The 22,566-nt window shown below is 49.6% G+C and overlaps 1 protein-coding gene across 2 annotated transcripts in view; it reads right to left on the reverse strand.

Annotated features, from left to right (window-relative positions):
* Positions 1–20,915, reverse strand: part of GALNT16 (polypeptide N-acetylgalactosaminyltransferase 16) — a 103,758-nt gene extending 82,843 nt beyond the window's left edge. Inside the window, exons 1-2 of one of the 2 annotated variants that reach the window (XM_055435950.2) lie at positions 20,807–20,915; positions 19,837–20,127 (exon numbers count right to left, since the gene is read on the reverse strand). In XM_055435950.2, the coding sequence (XP_055291925.1) occupies positions 19,837–20,013 (177 nt within the window). In that variant the 5' untranslated portion in view covers positions 20,014–20,127; positions 20,807–20,915. Of the gene's footprint in view, positions 1–19,836; positions 20,128–20,477; positions 20,759–20,806 lie in introns of those variants that run through there. The other variant, XM_055435949.2, reaches the window with a different exon arrangement.
* Between the last annotated feature and the right edge of the window lie 1,651 nt (positions 20,916–22,566).

Genomic DNA, 22,566 nt, shown 5'->3' on the forward strand with positions numbered 1-22,566 from the left:
GACACAGTGGCAGGTGCCCGGGCACTTGGGGAGTGGTGTGGGCATGGGACAAAGGCTCTGAGTTTTTATCAGTCATAAGCAGCCCAAGCTGATTTCTACACTTGCAGACAATTCAAGCTGCATAGTGAGGTCAGTATCCTTCACAGGACCTTCCCTCGTTACTCAGTTGGTAAAGAATCCACCTACAATGAGGGAGACCTGGGATCAATCCCTGGGTTGGGAAGATCCCCTGGAGAAGGGACCGGCTACCCATGCCAGTATTCTGGCCTGAGAATTCCATAGACTGTATAGTCGGCTGGGTCGCAAAGAGCTGGACACGACTGAGCAACTTTCACTTTCAGCCCAAGCTAATGTTTTTCTCCTGAACTTGGGTGATGGAAGCTGGACCTGCCAGCCCCTTTTTTTCCTAAGAGTCACAACTATCATTGGGAACTTTGCAAATAATTGGTGCACAGGGTTGGGGGTCTCCATCAAGGCCGTATCCTCTGCTTCTGCCCCAAAGGGAGAGAAGGGGGAAGACAGGGTTAGACTCCTCCCAGAATGATGAGAGCCAGGCATCGCAGGGAGCAGGAATAGCCTGGAGATAAAGAGTCTTTGGCCTCTGGGTTTGAATATGTTCTGACCTCACCCTCTTATCACCTCCAGCTGTGGAGCCTGAGACAAGTCACTCAACCTCCGTGAGGCTCATTTAGTCATTGAGCTTCTCTCAGTTCAGTTCAGTTCAGTTCAGTCGCTCAGTTGTGTCCGACTCTTTGCGACCCCATCAATCACAGCACGCCAGGCCTCCCTGTCCATCACCAACTCCTGGAGTTCACTCAAACTCATGTCCATTGAGTCGGTGATGCCATCCAGCCATCTCATTCTCTGTCGTCCCCATCTCCTCCCGCCCCCAATCCCTCCCAGAATCAGAGTCTTTTCCAGTGAGTCAACTCATCGCATGAGGTGGCCAAAGTATTGGAGTTTCAGCTTTAGCATCAGTCCTTCCAATGAACACCCAGGATCGATCTCCTTCAGAATGGACTGGTTGGATCTCCTTGCAGTCCAGGGGTTGACTACTTTCAGTTCAGTTCAGTTCAGTCGCTCAGTCGTGTCCGACTCTTTGCGACCCCATGAACCACAGCACTCCAGGCCTCCCTGTCCATCACCAACTCCCGGAGTTCACTCAAACTCATGTCCATCGAGTCGGTGATGCCATCCAGCCACCTCATTCTCAGTCGTCCCCTTCTCCTCCTACCCCCAATCGCTCCCAGCATCAGAGTCTTTTCCAGTGAGTCAACTCGTCGCATGAGGTGGCCAAAGTATTGGAGTTTCAGCTTTAGCATAAGAGGTAGGCAATGTACTGGGTGCCCCAGCTCTCTTATCTGGTAAAAATAGTAAGAATAGGAAAACGGAATGGCAGTTCTTCAAAATATTAAACATAGAATTACCATATGATCCAGCAATTCCATTTCTGGGAAGTACATGGAAGAACTGAGGGCAAGGTCTTGAAGAGATATTTGCACACCCACGTTCACAGCTGCATCTCCATATTCACCAAAGCCCAAAGCTGGGAACAACCCAAGCATCCATCAATAAATGAATGGAAAAGCAAAATGTGGTATATGCATATGATAGAAAATATTCAGCCTCAAAAAGAAAGGAAATTCTGACATATGCTGTAAAATGGAGGAACCTTGAGGTTCCTTATTTCACTATTTTAAGTGAAATAAGCCAGTCACAAAAAGATAAAGACTGTATGATTACACCTATGAAGAGGTATCTAGAATAGGCACATTCACTGACACAGAAAGTATAATGGTGGTTTTCCAGGGCTGGAGAAGGAATGGAGATTTAGTATTTAATGGTGTTGAGTTTAGGATGATGAAAAGGTTCTGAGATGGATGGTAGCGACAGTTGCACAACAATGTGAATGTACTTAATGCCACCGGGTACATTTTTAAATGGTTTATATGGTGAAGTTTATGTTATGTGCATTTTACTACAATTAAATGTAAGAAAATAAGAAGTCAATATTAAGCATCAATATTGCCATTATTTGTACCTAGGGAAGGCAGCACCCCTGGAAGCGGCAGTGGACCATTCCAGGCTGGGCGCTCCTGTAGTCAGTGTGGCTTGGGGACAGAATCAATATTTGGCTCAGGGAGGAATCCCAGGGTCTGCCCCCACCCACCCAGTCTCATTCTTGACCTACTCCCCCACATTCCAGGCTAAAACCTTAGAAAATGACAGAAATGCTGTGCCTTTGCTCAGGCCACACCTTGGCCCCTTTCTCTCCATGTCCAGCCAAGATATGCTCATCTTTCAAGTCTCTGCCACCAGAAGCCCTCAATAGACATTTCCCCACAAAAGACACACAGATCGCCAATAGACACATGAAAAGATGCTCAGCATCGCTAATTATTCAGTTCAGTTCAGTTCAGTTCAGTCGCTCAGTCGTGTCCGACTCTCCGCGACCCCATGAATCACAGCACGCCAGGCCTCCCTGTCCACCACCAACTCCCGGAGTACACTCAAACTCATGTCCACAGAGTCGGTGATGCCATCCAGCCATCTCATTCTCTGTCGTCCCCTTCTCCTCCCGCCCCCAACCTTTCCCAGCATCAGAGTCTTTTCCAGTGAGTCAACTCGTCGCATGAGGTGGCCAAAGTATTGCAGTTTCAGCTTCAGCATCAGTCCTTCCAATGAACACCCAGGATCGATCTCCCTAATTATTAGAGAGAGGCCAATCAAAACTACGACAAGGTATCACCTCACAGCAGTCAGAATGGCCATCATTAAAAAGTCTACAAAAAACAAATGCTGGAAAGGGTGTAGAGAAAAGGGAACCCTCCTACATTCTTGGTGAGAATGTAAACTGGTGCAGCCACTGTGGAAAACAGTATGGAGGTTCCTCAAAAAAATCCAAAATAGAACTAACATATGACCCAGCAATCTGGAACATACATCCGGACAAAACTATAATTCAAATAGATACATGCACCCCGAAGTTCACAGCAGCACTATTCACAATAGCCAAGACATGGAAACAACCTAAATGTCCATTGACAGATGAATGGATAAAGATGTGGTGTATATATACAGTGGAGGACTACTCAGCCATAAAAAGAGTGAAATCATGTCATTTGCAGCAACATGGATAGACCTATTTATCACCCTAAGTGAAGTAAGCCAGAAAGAAAAAGACAAATACCATATGATATCACCTGCTGCTGCTGCTAAGTCACTTCAGTCGTGTCCGACTCTGTGTGACCCCATAGACGGAAGCCCACCAGGCTCCCCTGTCCCTGGGATTCTCTAGGCAAGAACACTGGAGTGGGTTGCCATTTCCTTCTCCAATGTGTGAAAGTGGAAAGTGAAAAGTGAAAGTGAAGTCGCTCAGTCGTGTCTGACCCTTAGCGACCCCACGGACTGCAGCCTACCAGGCTCCTCCATCCATGGGATTTTCTAGGCAATAGTACTGGAGTGGCTTGCCATTGCCTTCTCCGATGATATCACCTAGATGATGCTAAAGCTGAAACTCCAGTACTTTGGCCACCTCATGCGACGAGTTGACTCACTGGAAAAGACTCTGATGCTGGGAAAGGTTGGGGGCGGGAGGAGAAGGGGACGACAGAGAATGAGATGGCTGGATGGCATCACCGACTCTGTGGACATGAGTTTGAGTGAACTCCGGGAGTTGGTGATGGACAGGGAGGCCTGGCGTGCTGTGATTCATGGGGTCGCGGAGAGTCGGACACGACTGAGCGACTGAACTGAGATGTGAAATCTAAAATGTGACACAAATGAATCTATGTACGAAACAGAAAGAGACTCACAGACTTGTGGTTGTCAAGGGTGGAGGGGAGTGGAGGAGGGATGGACTGGGAGTTTGGGATTAGCAGGCACAAACTATTATATAATGGAGAAACAACAAGGTCTTACTGCATAGCATGGAGATCTTTATCCAGTATCTTGTGATAAACCATAATGGAAAAGAATTTTTAAAAGAATGTATAGATTTGTAAAAAAAAAATTGTTTTTATTGAAATTGTCTTGTGAAAAGAATGAAGCCTTAGCCACATCATCATGCCCTCAGTAAGGGCTGCAGAGACTTTGCTCTGCTTAGTGCATGCCCTGTGATGGCACCCACAATCTTCCCCACCCTCACCATTTCTCTTCCAAGCCCTAGCAACTGGAGGGCAGGAGGCGGGGCTCATTCACTCTTGCACCCTAAATTCTAGCTTTCTGAATGGAATTGGACATAACATCTATTGAACTCACTTGCCATGAATGTTGTTTTGAGAGGTTTATATGTGGTCACTCATAACAACTCAAAAAGACAAACACTACTCTTATCCAGGGCTGGGATTAAGGTGAGGGAAGCGAGGCACTCAGCCTAGGTGCAAAAATGTAAAAGGGTACCAAAAAATTAAAAAAAAAACAACTTAGGTATCAACATAGATAATATTTTACGGAAATATTTTCTTAATTCAAATATCAAAATTTTAAAGACAGGATGCAGCTTTGCACTTACAACACTCGCCATCCCCTAATCCCAGCCCTATCTGATTATGTCTTTATTTTCCTATATTTTATTCAACAACTCCATTTCTAGGTATTTATCTAAGGAATTCATCAAGGCTATGTGTAAAGAGTTACCTACAAGGATATTATTCATTGTCATGCTGTTTACGAAAATAAAGAACAAGAGAACATTTGGTTGAACCATATGAGACTGCCAACATTTGATTATTTTGGACCTAAGAAAAACAATTTATTTCATATTGTTCAATCTAATCTAAGTATCTATCATCTATGAACTGTGGTTATATAATCTATGGACCATTCACCCTCTGGAATTTTTAGGCAGCCATTAAAAATATTTGGAAGAAGACAACGACATAGAAAGGTGACAGAGAAAGATAAAGTGTTATATGAAAAGAACCAGGTACAAAACAGGATAAAGATGTTTGATTTCACTAAGAAAAAGCCACCAAAAAAGATATGAATTGATTATTCAAAAAAATGTTGATAGTGGTAAGCCTGAGCAGTGGGTTTGGGGGTGATTTTCATGTCCTTTCTGATTTCCCATCTCTTGTATATTAAACATGTACCATGTCCAAAGGAAGAAAAAAGAACAATAAAAAATAATTTGCAGGTCTTTGATCTCATACTTTTGTCTCAAAAGAATTTGTCATCCCCTCACCCTGAGACGGGGGTAGGCACATCCATTTTTATTTATTTTTTATTTATTTATTTTATATTTATTTTGGCTGCTTTGGGTCTTCGTTGCTTTGCACTGGCTTTCTCTAATCTTCCTGGACCAGAGATCAATCCCATGTCTCCTGCATTGGCAGGTGGATTCTTATCTGCTACACCTCCAGGGAAGTCCGACACGTACATTGTTACTATTCTTGTCCTTCCACAGATGGGACTCCCAGTTTCTAGCATCTGATCCTTAAAGACCCTTCTTTTCCTCCAGTCCCTTGCACCCCAAGACTTAGGTCTTGCTGAAGAAAGTGCTTTCTCTACCTCCCCCGTCCCCCACCCCAGCACCGCCGCCCCCAGCCCCCACCCTCCAGATCCCCTGCCTGTCTTGGGGCTGGTCTTCAGGTACACACCCCAGCACCCAGCACAGAGAATGAAGAATCACTTTGCTGCCCCACAAGGCAAGTGAAAACAGTGCTGTGTGAGTGACAGGCTTTGGTGGTGGGGGGTGATGAGGAAGTCTTGCCATCCACCACCTTCCTTCTCCATCTTCATGCAATTGAGACCCAGCAATCCCAAGGTGCCAGCTTTTCCTTTTCCTTTCAAAATGTTTTTAGAATGAGGGGTTTTTAAATTCCAAAACATACAAAGACTAAGAATCACCTACATCGCCCCCCAAATGAACAACTCAACATATTATCAGATTGGCCTTAAGCTTCTCTCTTTCTAAGTTAATTTTTATTGGAGTATAGTTGCTTTACAATGTTGTGTTAGTTTCTGCTGTACAGCAAAATGAATCAGCTTATGTTTACATATATCCCCTCTTTGGGATTTCCTTCCCATTTAAGTCACCACATAGCCCTGAATAGAGTTGTTGACATATTTTGTTATTGACATATATACACTATTGATACCAGGTTCTCACTAGTTACCTGTTTCATACGTGGTATCAATAGTGTATACACGTCAATAACACTCTCCCAACTCATCCCACCACCCACTCTTTCCCCCTTGGTGTCCATATGTTTGTTTTCTATCTCTGTCTCTGTTTCTGCTTTGCAAATAAGATCATCTAGGCTTCTCTCTTTTATTAATATTTTAAAAACCTGAAATAACACTACAAAGATAGTCATAACCCTCTGTTGGTTCCCTCCCCCGTCTCCTCCGGGAGTGTGCTGTGTATCTTCTTTGGTCCATTATTATACTTTGAGATATACAGGCACACATACACATACACTTTCAGGAACAATAGATGGAATTGTTTTATATTACTCATATTTGCATAAATGTATCATACTATGCTATCTGCAATCTGGTTCTCTTTTCCCTTCTAACATCATGTTTTGAAGCCTCTTTCATGCTGATATGTAGTGATCAAGTTCATTTATTTTACTACCACAAGTAGTCCATTCCAGTTGGGTGGGTCTGATGCCTTGGCATGGTACTCTCTGGGGCACAGGTAATACCAAGGCTTTCCCTGACTTCAAAGGTTCTGCTAATTTGGAGAGACTAAGCCAGTCACAGGGAGTCTCCCCAGCCCTCATCCTTCTAGTCCATAAAACCTTTCAAACTCGCCCAGCCGCTCGTCTTTTCTCCAGTTCCAACAGATGCCAAGATCACCAGGTCCCACCCCACTCCTCTGTCTGATCTGTGAGTATCTCTTGGCCTTCTTAGGTTCCCCATCCTGATGTCAAGAAATGAGGGAATTAAGATCCTTCACAAATTCTGCTTTCCCCTTGTATGCCATGCCGTCAGGTGGCATCCTGAGAAGTCAGTGTTTCCTCAGGTTTGTGTTGCCAGGCTAACCTGGTCACATCCTGGCTCTGTCAGCAGGTAACCCACCCTCTCCAAGTCAGGTTCCTTGTCTGTAGAATGGGACAGTAATACTCAGCTCACCAGCCTGCTAAGACAGAGGGGAAATATACGAAACACAATTAGCAGGCTCCTGGCATGTTGCAGGTAGAAGAAAAAAGGTTTCTGTCTGTGCCTTTTTGTGTCTCTTCTCAGACCAACAGTCACAGAGGTCTCTCAAAACGAAAGTCAGACCTCATCACTCTGCTGCTTATGTGAATCTCTGGGTTACGTCAAGAAGGCTTTGCAGTATGCATCTTGGGCTCCTGGTTTGCTTGCTTTGGGGAAAGCCAGCCACCACCCCCTGCAGACTCTCAAGCTGGCCTATTGAGGGGCCCATGTGGGGAAGAACTGAGGCCTCCTGCTAACAGCCAGTAGTAACCTCACTGGAAAACCCCAAGCTAGAACCACCCAGGCCAAGCCACTCCCAAACACCTGACCCACAGAGACAGTGAGACAATAAATGACTGTTGCCGTCTCAAGTCATTACATTTTATGGTGATTTGTGATGCATGCAGCTTAAGTAAATAATACAGAAATGAACTTAAAATAACTTGTATTGTTAATCTGTATGCTAATGCTAGTATAGCACTTACTGTGTGCTTGACACTAATCCAAACACTTTTTGTCTCTGCAATTGAGTGTATATTTTATACTTATAGCACATTTCAGGGCAACCATCTGAAATGGAGACTACAAGTATCCCCATTTTACAGACAAGAAAATTAAGGCACAGAACTTAGTGTGTGCCTTAAGATAAGAAAAGTAAGGCACAGAACTTAGCTTAAATAACTTGCTAGGGAACAGCAGGGCTTGGAACATGCACCTTGACACTGGCTCCAGTGGCTGTGTCCACAACATGTTGCATCCTGAACAAAGCCATAACCAGAACTGTGGTACCAAGAAGTGGGGAGTGTTCTCAGGTTCACAGAGCCTGCTTTTAAAGGAGGGAAGAGGAAGAAGAGAAAAGGAAAAGAGGCAACCTTCTCTTCGACCAGACTCCCCAGGTTTTACCCTTCTCCAAGATGGTTTTACCCATCTCCAATGCCGCCATACTCTGGTCCGACTCACCTCCACTGAATAAGTGAAAAATGTTACTAAAACTTTGCACAGTGTTTTAAAGTTCTTCTCACATCTTCTTAGTTAGGGTTCGAATCCCTGGTGATGACCGATTTCTCCTCTGCACAAGTGTGCAAGCCTCATTCTTGCTTCTTCAAAGTGGCCAATGTTTTTAATGCATATCTTTCAAGTGGAGCAAAACTGCTCAAAGAAGGTAGCTTTGTGGATGTAGGATCAGTAAACACAATGCACATTTCTACAGTCCCCTTCCTTGCCCTTTACAGACATAGCTAATCAATTGCCTCTTTCCTATTCAGTCTGGATGCAGCTTCAGAATCCTTCTCCCCACAGTGCTCCAGGATGCCACTTCCACAGGTTCTGAGTTGCCAAGTAGAGCTAAGACCTATTTGTCATTCTGGCTCTAACAGGACAAAGACGAAACACCAAAAGCAACAGACTGGAACTAATCCCTCTAGTTTCCGAAGGAGTAAAAGGCTCCCTGCCTCCACGGCTCTTACCCCGCCTCCAAAACCCATTTTCATCACAGCGAGAGCTTAGAAGGGATTTTTAAAAAGAGAAGACACGGCAAAAATCATTGACCTTGGTTTTAATGATGGTATGAAGATGAGGGTCCAGGCTGGGAGGTATCCGTGCCATAGATGATGGTGAATTAGGAACTAAAGACTCAGCAGCAGCTGGACCAGAAGGGACACATCCTGAAGTCAAGGTAAACTAGGAATGTAGCCACGTCCTTTACACATAACCTTCTGCTGACAACCTCCTAGCACTTCAGTAAGGAGTCATGAACACATGTAACGAGAAGCGTCATCCAAAGAAACAGAATACAAGCCACATAAATTAAAAAAGAAACAGGTAAAATTAATTTTAACAATATATTTTATTTAGCCCATTATATCCAAATATTAGCATTTCAACACATGATACAAAAAATATAAGTGAGGTACTTTCATTCTTTTTATTTTTGTACTAAGTCTCTGAAATCCAGTGTGTACGTTACACTTACAGCCCATTTCAATTTAAATACTAAACTTTCACCAGAAATACTTTATCTATATTGAGATTTCATAAAATTTACAGCCGAAAATGTGGATTCCCTATACTGAAACTCTTCTAAACACTCCTAGACATTTTCCAATAGCTGAAATGAGTGTCTGCTTTTATATTTAGATCAATTAAAATGAAAGAACATTTAAAATCTAATTTTTCCACATTTCGAGCATGCAGTAGCCACATGGCTACTCTACTGGTTAGCACAGGTCTGCACCCTGCAGGGCTCTCCCTACCTGTGGGGCGCTGTCATCTCCCATCAGCACCCCTGTGACTATACTCAGGGAACTTGGCCTGGCTCTTCTGAATACTCTTGCTCAGGCTGGGTCTCACAACAGGTTTCATTTTCTGATCAGGCCCTTTATTACTCTCTCTGCTTGGCTTGCCAAGCAGCTTTGTCCCCATACAGGTTTTCAGATCTCCCAGGCCCCAACCTGGCTCTGAACCCCTGCCCAGCTGTGGATCTGGGACCTTGCTTGACTGGAAGGGCTGTCTAGGTGATGCTGTGTTCTCTGCTTTGCAAAACACCAGGAGTGGGCAATTTGGGGGTACGTCCAGGGGCAAGTTCATTTCTGCTCAGTGTTTTAGAAGAAGGCCCTTGTCATTTTCCTGCTCCCATAAGGTGGCACCAAGCCTGTACTAAAGATTTACTGTAGGCAGCTCTGCTCTCTACCTGGAACCGCTCTTGGCTTATGACTCCAAAAGGCCCATTGCCTTCCCTGGGCCCTGCAGTATGTGTGCTCTGTCCCTTGGTTCCTTTTCTCCCTCTGGACTCATGGGTTGGTTGGCTGTCGTTCAGTCCTATCACTTTATCCCTTAAGGCACCAACACCAGAGCAGACATCACTAATCGATCACAGGTTCTTTCTCCCTGAGTCTCAGGCTGGGCTCTACCCCAAACCCTGGCATGATGCCTGTAGCCTCCCACACTCCTCCCAGCTTCCCCCAAGCACCCAGTAAGGGATTTCACAGGAAGGGGAAAATGTGGTTTCCAAGCCAAGAATCTGGTCACAGACTTGTGAGGCGCCAGAAGCTAAGGGCCCTGGAAGTGACTTGGCAACTTTGGAAGGCCACACGAGTTCCCTCTGGCAGTGGCATCAAGGCCAGACTCCCTTGAAATGAAAGACCTTGAAATGTCAGAAACTCTCCCCAACAGTTTGTTTAAAGAAGCTAAAAGCCAGAGCCACTGTGAGAAGATAAAGGGATGGAAATCTGAAGTCGGAAAAGCAGTGTCTAAATGGACGTGACTGACCGGGGTCTTGGACTGAGAGTGACCTGAACCACAAAAACAGAGCACCTGCAGGTTGCTGGCCACGTGAAGCCGCATCATACCTGGGCGCTGGGGAAGCACTGAACATCAGGGCGCACAGCCCAGGCCCAGGCAGAGCCCACTTCCAAAGAGCAACCCCTTCATCCACCTTCTGCCTGGAAAAAGAAAAAGCTGTGCAGGCATGTTGATTCTGACAGGGCTCAGGTCTCTATCCTCCATGTCTGAGTGAAGGCTCTGGATGCTTCAGCCTCCAGGATCTGTTTGTACAGAAGTGGGCAGGAAAATGCAAGAATTCCAAGTTCCCGCATTGCCGGAAAACATCCTCTACAGAGTCCCAGTGCACCTGAAGAGAACACGATGAACCAGACTAAGAAACAAAGGGCTGTCTGATCAGGTACCACCGCACAGCGGAATTCTCCTCCCCACACAAAACTCTCCCCCAGAGCCCTCCCCTGTCCTCTCCTACTCCAATATTTCAACAAGGGCCCCATTATCTTTTGTCTTTTAAATCTCTTCAGGCACCAGCACCCTCTGTTCCCCCTCACCAGCCTCACCACACACACATATGCCTACACACACACACCTACACACACACACACTCAGGACACACAAGTACCTCACTGATCTCACACTGTAGGGAAATGAAATGTTCCAGTCACACACAGCACATCTTTCAAAAAACCTAGGTTTACCTCTTTAAGAACCAACACTTACTAATATATTTGACCACACCGCTGGAAATTTTTCTGAACTGAATGACATAAGCTCCTTGACATCCCAAGCCGGTACACTGAATGTAATTGATCACTTCCGGATGACTCAGGGACATGTTTCCGAGCCCATCGTTGAGGTGGTCTAGAGGGCCTAAAGAGCTGGACTTTCACCTCGGGCCACTTTCCCCCTCGCTTACCCTGCAGACATACTGCCCTGGGCTTTTGCTGTCTGGAACACTCTCTTCTGAGATGTCTGCCTGGCTTACTCTTTTCATTCATGCTGCAGCTGTAGCTCAAACACCATCTTATCCAGCAGGCCTTTCCTGGCCATCCTTCTCTCATCTTTCTGTCCCCCTTTGCCACTTTATTTTATTGGCACAGTATTTCCCATCAGCTAACACATAGTATATTTATCTGTTTATGGTCTGTCTCCTCCACTAGGATGGAAGCTCCTTTAGAGCAGGGACCTTGCCTGTTTTGCTTTTCCCAGAGCCTGTAACAGTCCTGGCACACAGTACAAGCCCAGTAAATAATTGTCAAGTGAAGGAATAAATGATGCGTGCAGCGTTTCTGACCAGTATGCACCTGGTCAGAAGGGGGAAGGGGATGGCTTCATCTTCACACAGCTGGTTGGTCCGTGCTGTCAACTGTCACTTCTCAGAGTATCAGCAGCTCCTAACAAGGCCCTCAGCTTGCTTGCTCTAATCTGCTGTATACATAACCTATGAAAAGCTGAAGGTTACCAAGAGACGGACAACCTTCTGAACTCCTTAAACTGATTTTTACAAACAATGTGGGTTTCTAGGCTGTGGCCAAATTCCAAGCCTGTCTTCTGAATAAAGTCCAAGAGCTTGAAGCTATGAATTCTTTGCTCGGGGGTCTTTGCAGCTTTGTTCCGCATTGTTGAGAGTCTGAAGTCCACCCGGAGACACTCCTGCAGATGTGTCTGTGTGCCTCCCGGACACACACAGGAATAACACAGGCTTCTCCTTCAGCAGAAGGCGAGCTACACCATCCCATCAGTGTTTTGAGAGAAGAGAACATGATGCGTTTGGTCCAGTTTATTCCTTGTGAGAACTGGTTTCATGCTCTTCTGAACGCAAGTGGTCTGGTTTTTGTATGCCTCACCCTCTGGCTTTATTCTTTTTAATGCCAGCACCATCAGATCATGAGTCCTGGCTTGGGGCCACCTCACTCTAGCAGGAACGATCAACAGGGTCAAAGATGGTTTGAGCTGAGAGCGACCTCAGAGATCCCTCAGTTCAAGTCTCATCTGACAGATGAGGAAACTAAGGGCCCAGAGATTGGAAGTGACTCACCTAAGGACACACAGCCTCCTGGGAGCAGAGCTGAGCCTAGGAGAGAAGGTCCTTTATTCTGCATCTCCTCTCCATCCTCTCACCCTCTCATCCCTGGCAGCCAACATTTGCTTCCATCCTGGGCCATTCTGTTCTGCCTGGACCTGACCCAGCTATGGCCCGGGGGAAACCCCACAACGGCAGGGCTCACAATTCTGAGCATATTAAGAAATGTCACCTCCTCTCTGAGCTCTGAGACAATGCTGTCCCTGATCTGCATGGAGCCATACCTCACTTTATGGAATGGCAGGAAAGTGACACTGGTGCCTTTAAGCTAAACTTGGAGCTCTTCCTAATGGGTCCAGAAAAGTGGAAAGGCTATACCTGAGGCAGACTTGCCTCCGTGTCTCCCCAGACGAGGCCTGGGCCTTATCTTGCCTACAGAGTATAATGATGCCCTAACTCTGTCCCCAAATGCCCCTGGTCTGCCACTCCTACCTGTTCTGAAATGTTCACAGAAGTCCTCCGATGGCCTTGCTGTCTCTAACCAGATACTGACAAAGGGTGTGGCTGAAAGGCACAGTGTTGGGGAGCCAGGCCTCCTCCATAAACACAGCTCAGGGCACTGCCAGCCAGCACCACCCTGGAAAGCAATGGTCAGGGCCCCAGGAGACAGGCCAGGCCACTTGGAAACTCTCCCCAGGCTGGATGAGGGAAACAGAAGTGGCATATGAGAAGGTCAGATTCAAGGGGCCTCAGGTGGGTGGAAAACCTCTGTGGACCTTGTTCTGGAGAGCAGGAAAGATCCTGAAGACCAGCACTTCCGACTCTGTGGCCTTGCCTCTGACCAGCCTCGGCCTCCTTTCCTTCCCTTCTCGGCAGCTCCAAAGGAACAGGGAGGGGACAGCACAGTGGCAGTTATGGCTTTCTTTTCATTACTCTCCTTCCTGGTCTTGGGGGGTTCAGCCAGCCCTGCTTCTCTGGGCTCCAGGTCTCTGGTGGCATAATAATTGGGCCCTATTTCCAACTCAGTTACAGAGCTGCCTGACACCTTTGGAGACAGTCAGGACCATGAGCCTTTTTCTCCTCCTCCAACTGCTACTGGAAGCAAGCACTGACCTGACAACAGGGAGTGTGAAGAGAAACGCTGGCCAGCTTTCAGACTATTCCAGGGACGGTCAGCTCAACAAGAAAGTATTCCTTCTGGTAAAAAGAAATCTCTCTCTCTGCAACTTTCAACCACTAGTGCGCTAGTTGCTCAGTCATGTCCAACTCTCTTGACCCCATGGACTGTAGCCCACCAGGCTCTTCTGTCCATGGAATTCTCCAGGTAAGAATACTGGAGTGGGTTGCCATTTCCTTCTCCAGAGGATTTTCCTGACCCAGGGATTGAATCCAGGCCTCCTGCACTGCAGGCAGATTCTTTACCATCTGAAACACCAGGGAACTCACTAACCCCAGTTCTATTCCTTGGAGGCCTACAGAATAATTCAAATAAGTCTCTAGCCTTTTCTGTTGGCTCAGTGCTAAGCATTGATGTGGGACTCAGAAGCGTGGGACTCAGAAGCATGAAACATGGTTAAGAAGTTTACAGTTTAATCAAGGAGTCAAGAGTGATTTTATTCAGTCGTTGAATATTTTTAAAATAATTATCTTGATTGGCTTTATCATTATAACGTTCAGTTCAGTTCAGTTCGGTCGCTCAGTCGTGTCCGACTCTCCACGACCCCATGAATCACAGCACGCCAGGCCTCCCTGTCCATCACCAACTCCCGGAGTTCACTCAAACTCATGTCCACAGAGTCGGTGATGCCATCCATCCATCTCATTCTCCGTCGTCCCCTTCTTCTCCCGCCCCCAACCTTTCCTAGCATCAGAGTCTTTTCCAGTGAGTCAACTCGTCGCATGAGGTGGCCAAAGTATTGCAGTTTCAGCTTTAGCATCAGTCCCTCCAATGAACACCCAGGATTGATCTCCTTTAGAATGGACTGGTTGGATCTCCTTGCAGTATAAGGGACTCTCAAGAGTCTTCTCCAACACCACAGTTCAAAAGCATCGATTCTTCGGCGATCAGCTTTCTTCGTTAATAGATGTTTATTACAGAAAATGCTGGAGAAAGCCAAAAGTTGGACGGGAAGATTATCCATAATCCTACTTTTGCTCCTGCTAACATTTTGTTCTGTATGGTTTTGTATTTTTTTTTCCCCAACAAATGTTTATGGAGTGAATGCAAAACAAGGTGCTGACCTAGGTGCGCTCCAGGAAAGACATGCTAACGTATCCGACTTGGATCTTACCCTGAGGATGCTTCAGAGAAAAGACAAGAGCATGGGCTTCAGAGGCAGACACACCTTCAGATCGAGCACTTAACTCAGTGCTAGATCACAGGTAAGTCACCGGCTCCCTCTAAGCTCAGTTTACTCGTATGTTAACTGGACATGATAATGGTGCTGACCTCATTAGGTTACTGAAGGGATTCTAGGAGGTTCAGGCCTGCAAAACACTAACACAGCACTGACGTGTCCCACGAACGCAGCCACCCCGAAACATAACACAGAGGTAGCAGTGATTACAGAGGCTAATGGGTGTTGATCATAGACTACAGAGTTCAGGGGACAGAAGCTAAGACCGGTTCCAAAACAAGCTGTACACCGCCTGTGATGGCACCAAGCACGCTGTCTGACTGAGTGAACCGAACTTCTGCCCGTGTGGAATCACCACTGACCTGAGCCTCGAAACTCTGCTCCCTGCTCCTTTCCGAAACCCTTGGGTCTCCTGTCTGCTTAGCCTCATTGTGTCTTTGCCCCTCCTGTTCACGTGGTGGGGGCGAGGTGTTTCAGGTCTCCTCAAGAAGCCTACAGGGATAAATCTGCAATCTTGTAACTGTAATGAACTGCTCGGCTCCAGGCTCCCCTCTGACCCCAGGGGGGTTTCTTCCATTACCGCAAGACAGTCCCGGGGCCCAGTCAGGCCCATCAGTGCCCTTCCACGTCCACTTCAATGGCACTTCCAGACCCCAGGGCTTCCTGTGCCCACAGAGCTGACAAACACAGTCACCAAAGAGGAAAGCCAGGCCCAACACCCTCAGAGCAGCTGGTGCGGGAACTGCTGTTACAACATAGAAATAAAGGGCCAGCGGGAGGACAAGCAGAACCCTAAAATGGATCCTGTGTCTTCGGCATTCAGGTCCCCGGGAAGGGGACTCTTGGACTGGCAGAGCCCTTACCAGCCCTGTGGCCTCCGTGTGGTCCCCAGGTCCTACAGATAGGTCTCAACATGATCCAGGCTGGGAGCTCAATAAGAGGAAATCGGGTCCTTTCAGTTCAAACATTTTGACAAAAGGAACTGGGGATCCTCCCTCCCCACCCTCTATCTTGTGTGGTACCTACACAAATTAAATATAACATCATTTTCTGTCATTTAAGCAATCATAATTCCCACAGTTCTGAAATGCACACATTATAAATAAAATATAAACCTATCCAGACTGAACTGAAGTCTCTGCTCTCAGAGAACAGCGCTGGAAAAGTCATCATCTATATTCCCTTCTGCTAGGTAAGCAGGGATCCCTGTGTAGGCTCTAAGGTTACCAGGGAAACTACTCCGGACAGGGGTAGCCCCTCAATTAGCCATAAATCTCACAACATTGTTCAAAAGAACTCCCTTAAAGCCATTTATCTGCTTCTAGAAATGAAGCTATCATCAACTTATCCAACGGTCAACACACCTTACAAATCATTTCACCCAAATTTATTTATTTAAATAAATCCCAAACATAGCAGGGCTTGTGAGATCTTAGCTCCTGGACCAGGGATCGAACCCGTGCCCTTGGTACAGAAAGCGCAAAATCTTAACCACTGGGAATTCCCTCACTCAAATTTAACATACAAAATAACTAAGGTCCAGAGATACAAGTTTTTGTCCATGCTTACTGAGCAGTAACCCCAACAGTAGGATAAAAAACTCCAGCTTGGGAAAACTCTTGCCTAAAACTTCCATGGTTTCAAATAGGAGACCTTGCAAAGGAGTACACCTATCCTAAAAATATCCGCAATGGACAGTCTTTTAAAAATATGTCTGTAAAGTGAAATTCCGTGTAACACCTTAGTATCCCGCCCCCCTCTTCATGCCTAATAGAGACTTAACATATGGAAAACCAGTTCTTCACGGCTGTGAAGCCCTAAGACTGAAGGCCAGCTGTGTCTGCTCCACCTCCTGCTTTGGCTGCTGTCCAGAGCTAGCGAGCATCAGTGTAGGTTCAAGTGGATATCCTCAAATCCACTGCCTTGCCCATAAAGCAGAGCATGGAGAAAATCACAGACCCTGCCACCTCACAAGCAGCCATTTACTGATGAAGTCAGTATCTCTCTTTCTTTAGTTTTACAGATTCCATAACCAGTCTTGCACATCAAAATTTATGACACATGGGCTGACAGCAGGACAGAATATTAAAAATCAGGACCTCCCCGAGAAATCTGGGCCAGCTGGTTGCCATGCCGACACCCCACAATGCCAAACAAGTGCCTCCAAGGTCCAGAAACAACTTGGCTGGCTTCGGATCACCCAGACACCGTGAAGCCAGAGCTGCCTCCTGGCCCAGGCTGTTATGCAGACCCTCCCTTTCCCAGCTCAGCTCTCTGATCCCCCAGGGGAGGGATGATGACGCCTGTCTGAATTTTCTTAGCCTCTGTCAGCAGAGCTGGCTGCATCATTCCCTAAGAATCTGAAAATCCACGTGCAGTGTGTTCTGGCCCAACTAGACAGGGACATGTTTTGAAATGGCAAGAAGACCAGTGAGAGGTTAACCATGGATTTCAGACAGAAAGCAAATCTTCAGCTGCACCTGCCCCTTTTAAGCTGAACAAAGGGTTTATCTCCCGGAGAAGCTGAATACACATTCCTCGAGCTCTCTAGTTAAGAGTCAGGCTGGAGTTGGAATGGAAGTGTTAGTCGGATATGAAGCTTGGATCACTGATGGCTCCCAGAGATGGGCAGAAATCCTTCTTCACTCATTTAAGACTTCTTAAGTCTTGCTGTGCTCATCAAGGTGGGGTTGCATGAAGCTTGCTGCACAGTCCCTGAGTGATAGCTGCCACTCAATGAAGAGACAGGCCGATAGCTTAGAATCCCGATGAAGTGAAATACCCCAGAAGATGGGAATGCAAGGCTGTGTCAAAGGCAGGGTGTGACTGGGGATCAACGCCCAGGGAACAGACATCCTGGGCTTAGAGCCTAAGAACAGCGAGGGATCAGGCTACGCCTGGAGTAGCCGGAGAAGGCTCTGCGGCTCACTGCCACGAACTTCCACTCTCCCTCTCTTCCTGCACCTCCATTCCTGGCTCCCCGATTCTTCTTCATACTTGAAACCCGGCTTCCAGTTCACAGCCCTCTCTGCAGCAAGTCCAACCGCAGGGGAACAAGGAGAGGACGTTCACTGCAGCCCCCATGACCTCCAATTTCCACTCCCTCAAAATGAGTGCCACCTACATTCAGCAGCGCCCCCCAAGCCCCCGGCACCCTCCCGGGCTCTCAGTCTGAATGGCCTGGCCCGGATTCTGAAGCGCAGGCACCTGTGATGAGACCAGCCTCGAGCTCTGAGCAGCAGTTAGCTTCTCCGTGCTCTTCCCTTCCATTCCCCCTCCTCCCCTCCCCCTCCTCCCCTCCCCCTCCTCCTCCTCGAGCTCAGACCCTCCTCCTATCACGTCACCACAGAGAAGGACAGAACATTTGGGCAGTCTGCGTCTCCCCTGCCACTCCAGGCCCGCCTACCCTGGACCAGAGCTGGCCCTCTCAGAGAGCAGAAACGCGGGAGCTTGGATGAGTCCTTGCTGTGGAAGCTCCCCCTGGGTCGGTCAGGGGCCGCTCCTGGTTTGCCCACTTCTGACTGATCTATCTGTCCACCCAGATCCCAACTCTCCCGGATCTTGACCCAGGAGGCTTTCTGATTCATCAGCCTATCTGTCCAAACGTCCACAAGTGCTTTGGAAACAATGTGCGAGTGGCAGGGACCTTCAGCCCAGAGCAGAGCGTTTCACCTAATCAGGGTGCAGTCCCAGAGAGTTCGACCAGAGCGGGAGCTGGGCATGGGGGAGTGGCCCTGGGGGAAACCCCACGGACCCCAAGGTCTCCTCAGGCACAGACTGGAAATGCTCTTTTGCAGGGGATAGCTACTTCTTTCCTGGTAGGTAACAAGATATGGAATCTGGGACAGGATGGGAACACGAGAGCCCTTCCATACAACCGCAACCTCCCTACAGACAACACTCCGTTTTCCTGGGGTTCAGCTGCCTTGGCACGAAGACTTCAGATTCTCCTCCGCACAAGCCTTTGCCCTCCTGACCCTGTGCCTCCCAGAGGGGCTCCTCAAGGCCAGGCCTTTCAGAATAGCCACGCTGCTGCACTCCCTCACCCTCCGCTCCCCCAAGCGGCCCCGCCCCTCAGCTCAGTCCGGAGGGTCGCCCAAGGGTCTCGCCCACCATCCGCCCCCATCCGAAGGACGCGGCCCGCCCGAGCGCGCCTCTCGCGGGTCCCGGAACCTCCCGTCTCAACAGGTGCCCCTGCCACACACAGCTGTCACCCGGGGCCCAGGAGGAGGCGGTGACAGGCTCGCCCCAGTCAGGCCCACAGAGCGTCGGGAGGGCAGCCCTGCACCTCCATCGAAGCCCCAGCCATGCCCCGCCGTTCGCACTGATGTCGCGGGGCTGGCCGCAGACACTGCTAGTTCACCCGTGGTGATGGACTGGTGTTGGGGCGAGGGACGCCTTCAGGACGAGACCTTTCCCTGATCCAGAGAACCCTGAGGGTAGTCGCAGGGAGTCCTCGTGACAAGCAGGTTCAAGTGGACCGGGTCTGAGAAGGGGGCTCGAAGTCCAGCACGGCCCCTAGCGACCGTGCCTCACCCAGCGTCCCCACCCCACGTCCTTTCCCCCAAGAGGCTGGAGACGGGGAGAGCACGGCCACCTACGCGCTTAGCCGCGTGCGGTTCCCACTGCCCGCTCGCGGTGCGCAAGGTCCAGCTGCCTTCGCAGACGGCTCAGGCGGAGGCAACCCCTAACCCCCAACCGCCGGCCCCCGCGCCCCGGGCCCCGCGGCGCAGTGCCGAGAGCGCCGCCACGTTCCCAGTCGCGCGCGCACGCCGGGCCCACCAAACTTGCAGTACTTTCTCCCAGCCCCCACCCGCTGTCACCCTCCCTCCATCCTTGCGCCCCGGCCCCGCTCGCCCGACAGAGGTTGCCATAACAACGGACAGGAATGCTCCAATGTATACAAAGCCGGCGGAGCGCGGCGGGCACGCAGCCCCCGGCCCGGCCCCGCGCCCCCTGCAGCCGCGCGGGGCTAGGATGCGCGCCGCGGCTCCCCGGCCGCCCACCCCAAGCGCAGCGCGTACTCACAATGAGCGGGATGGTGCGGTCCTCTCGGAGCTGTTCTGGCCTCCCGCCGGCCCTCTTTGCGCCCCGGCCGCCGGAGGATGCTGCGTGGGCTCGGTTGTCCTGCCATAAGTAGTAGAAAGTGCCCAGGATCCAGGCTACGGTCAGAATGGCGATGGCATTAGCGCGGATCTTCCTCATGGTGGGCGGGCGGACGCCCGGAGTAGGGGCCCGGGCCGGCGTGCTCTCGGGGCCGGGGCGGGGGCCACTCTCAGCCCCAGCTGTTTGTTTTCGCTCGCGCGGGGCTGCTCGGTCCTGCAGAGCAGAAAAAGGAGAGAGGTGGGGGGTGGGGGGGTGATAGGGAGAGACAGGAGCGCGGAGCGATCCTCACGGTCCTAATGCCCTTCAGCCCCAGGCGCGCGCCTCCCCCGGGCGCCCATTCATTCGCTAGCAGAGCCCGCCCAGCGCTCCAGCCCCGGCGGGTTGCCGGGCCGCTGCGCCCCGGGAAAGGAGCGCAGCGGATGCGAAGCGGCGCGGGAGGAAGGCCCGGCGAGGCAGGGGCCCGCGGCGGAATGGCGACGAGCCAGAGCCAGTCTCGACTCCAACTGCTCCGCGACCGAGCTCCCGGCGCCTGCCCCCGCGCGGCCCGGGTCTGTCCCGCCTACCTCCACCCACTCCCGGACCGAGCGGCCCTGAGTCACCGGCTGGAGATGCGCGACCCCGGCCGGGGCCCGCGCCGCGGAGCTGCAGTTCTGGGGCTGCGCTCTGAACAGGGTTTAAGGTGTGTTCGGCGAGTCCTTGAAAAGGGGCAGCTGGGAGCGAGGGGAGTCTGGAGTTTGCACCGGGATCCCCCGCAGCCTAGAATGCCGAGCCGCCGGAGGGCCCGCCCCGAGGAGGGATTGGAAGCTGGTGCACTTGACATTCGAAGAGACCGAAGGGGAAGACACGCGGCTTCGCAGCCGGTGAAAGGAGACTGTGGGTACAACCACCTCACCGCTTCCGTTGGCCTGGGGCTCCCAGCGTTCACGATGCTCCCCTCCACCCCGCCTCGTTGTCCGCTGGACAACTCTGGGGTTTCGTCATCACCGTTTCAGCGGGAAGAAGGGAGGAGGCCAGAGAGGCTGGAAGATTAGCCGGAGGCCACACTACTAATTAGTGGCAGAGCCCAGTCCAGAAACCACCTCTCTGTCTGACACTTTAAGCAAAGTTCAAAACACGGTGCTGAGAGACACGGACACAGAAACCAGTGAGATTCTGCCCCGGCTCTGTGTGAACTACTCTCACTCCGAGCAAAAAAGCAAGGTGGGCTAAGTTACTTCTAGGAGACCAGCTCAGGATCAGGCATGAAACAGACATTCAGAGAATAGATATTAAATTAACTAACCAAGCAGAGGTCACAGAGGAAGAAATACTGTACCGCAAGGCAGTCTTAAGGAAAGGCTTCTCAAAGAAAGTGGATAAATTCTTCAAATAAAGTCTTAAGAGGGAGGAAAGGGGAGGACAGGGCAGGGTGTGAGCTCCATGAACAGCCTGAGCAAAGGTCCAGAGGATGAAAATACTTGATGTTTTCAAGGAAGAGAGGTACTTGGCGGTGCTGGGCACCAGGATCTGGAAAATTCTTGGTGGGAGTTGAGGTTGGCCAGGCTGAGGGAGTCTGGACCCAGGAGGCCCTTGCATGTGAGAGGCAGGGTTGTCAAGGAGTTTGTGTCCTGCTGGTGCTCCTGGAAACTAGCTGGTCTGAAAGACCACCTGGGGTCCTAGTCTCTAAATGAAGCTGGCAGATGGTGAGGTCACAGCTCACGCTTTATCCTACCACCTCCATCAGCACCCCTCCTTCCCTGTTTCTCCAGCAGCAGTACTGAAATCTGCATGTAGTAGATGCTCCATACAATTCCATTCTGTTCTGTTCTGTCGCTCAGTCGTGTCCGACTCTTTGCGACCCCGTGGACTGTAGCCTACCAGGCTTCTCCATCCATGGGATTCTCCAGGCAAGAATACTGGAGTGGGTTACCATTTCCTTCTCCAGGGGATCTTCCCGACCCAGGGATCGAACCCGGGTCTCCCGCATTGGAGGCAGACGCGTTAACCTCTGAGCCACCAGGGAAGCCCTATTGGGGTGAAGTAAATTGAAGGAAGAAAACCTGAGTGGGTTTTCTGGCTGCAGAAAAGTCATCATTATAATTGCAATATCCTTTCCTCACTCTGAAGTCTCACGGGGACAAATCCAAAAATGACCCTCCCAAGAATGTGACCCTAAGAAGGGTCATGTGCAAAAAAGGATCTCACCAAGAGCTCTGTAAGAGTAGCAGGGAATCTGAGGCAGGAGAAGATGGTAACAGGAGCAATAGGAGAAGGTGGGGGGATACCTGCCAGCCTTGCTGTCCCCTGTCTGCCTTGCCTGGAGAGTTTAATTAGACTGCAGCAGGGACCAGGATTCATTTCCACAGACCAAGAAAACCACTATCCAGCCACTCTCTGGTTTCTGCAGGAATCATGGGGCAGATGATGTTCTCTCTGGGAAGCCAGGGAGACCTTGCTTCTTAGGAATCAGACCCCACAGGCATATCCAGACAATAAGAAAATGTAAGGGAACTGCCATCCTGGTGCCCCCACCTCCAAAGAGGCTCTCAGGTCAGCCAGATGGGAAGACTCGGAGAATGGCCCTCTGTTGTTATAGGCTGCTCCCTTCATCAGCCTGGTCTTTACATGTCTAGTTGCCTTCAGTCATGAAGAACCGGGTGAGAGAATGTGGAA

This window comes from Moschus berezovskii, chromosome 9 (genome assembly GCF_049115385.1).
Source record: "Moschus berezovskii isolate FMDL1 chromosome 9, NW_MosBer_1.0, whole genome shotgun sequence".
Taxonomy (NCBI): Eukaryota; Metazoa; Chordata; class Mammalia; order Artiodactyla; family Moschidae; genus Moschus; species Moschus berezovskii.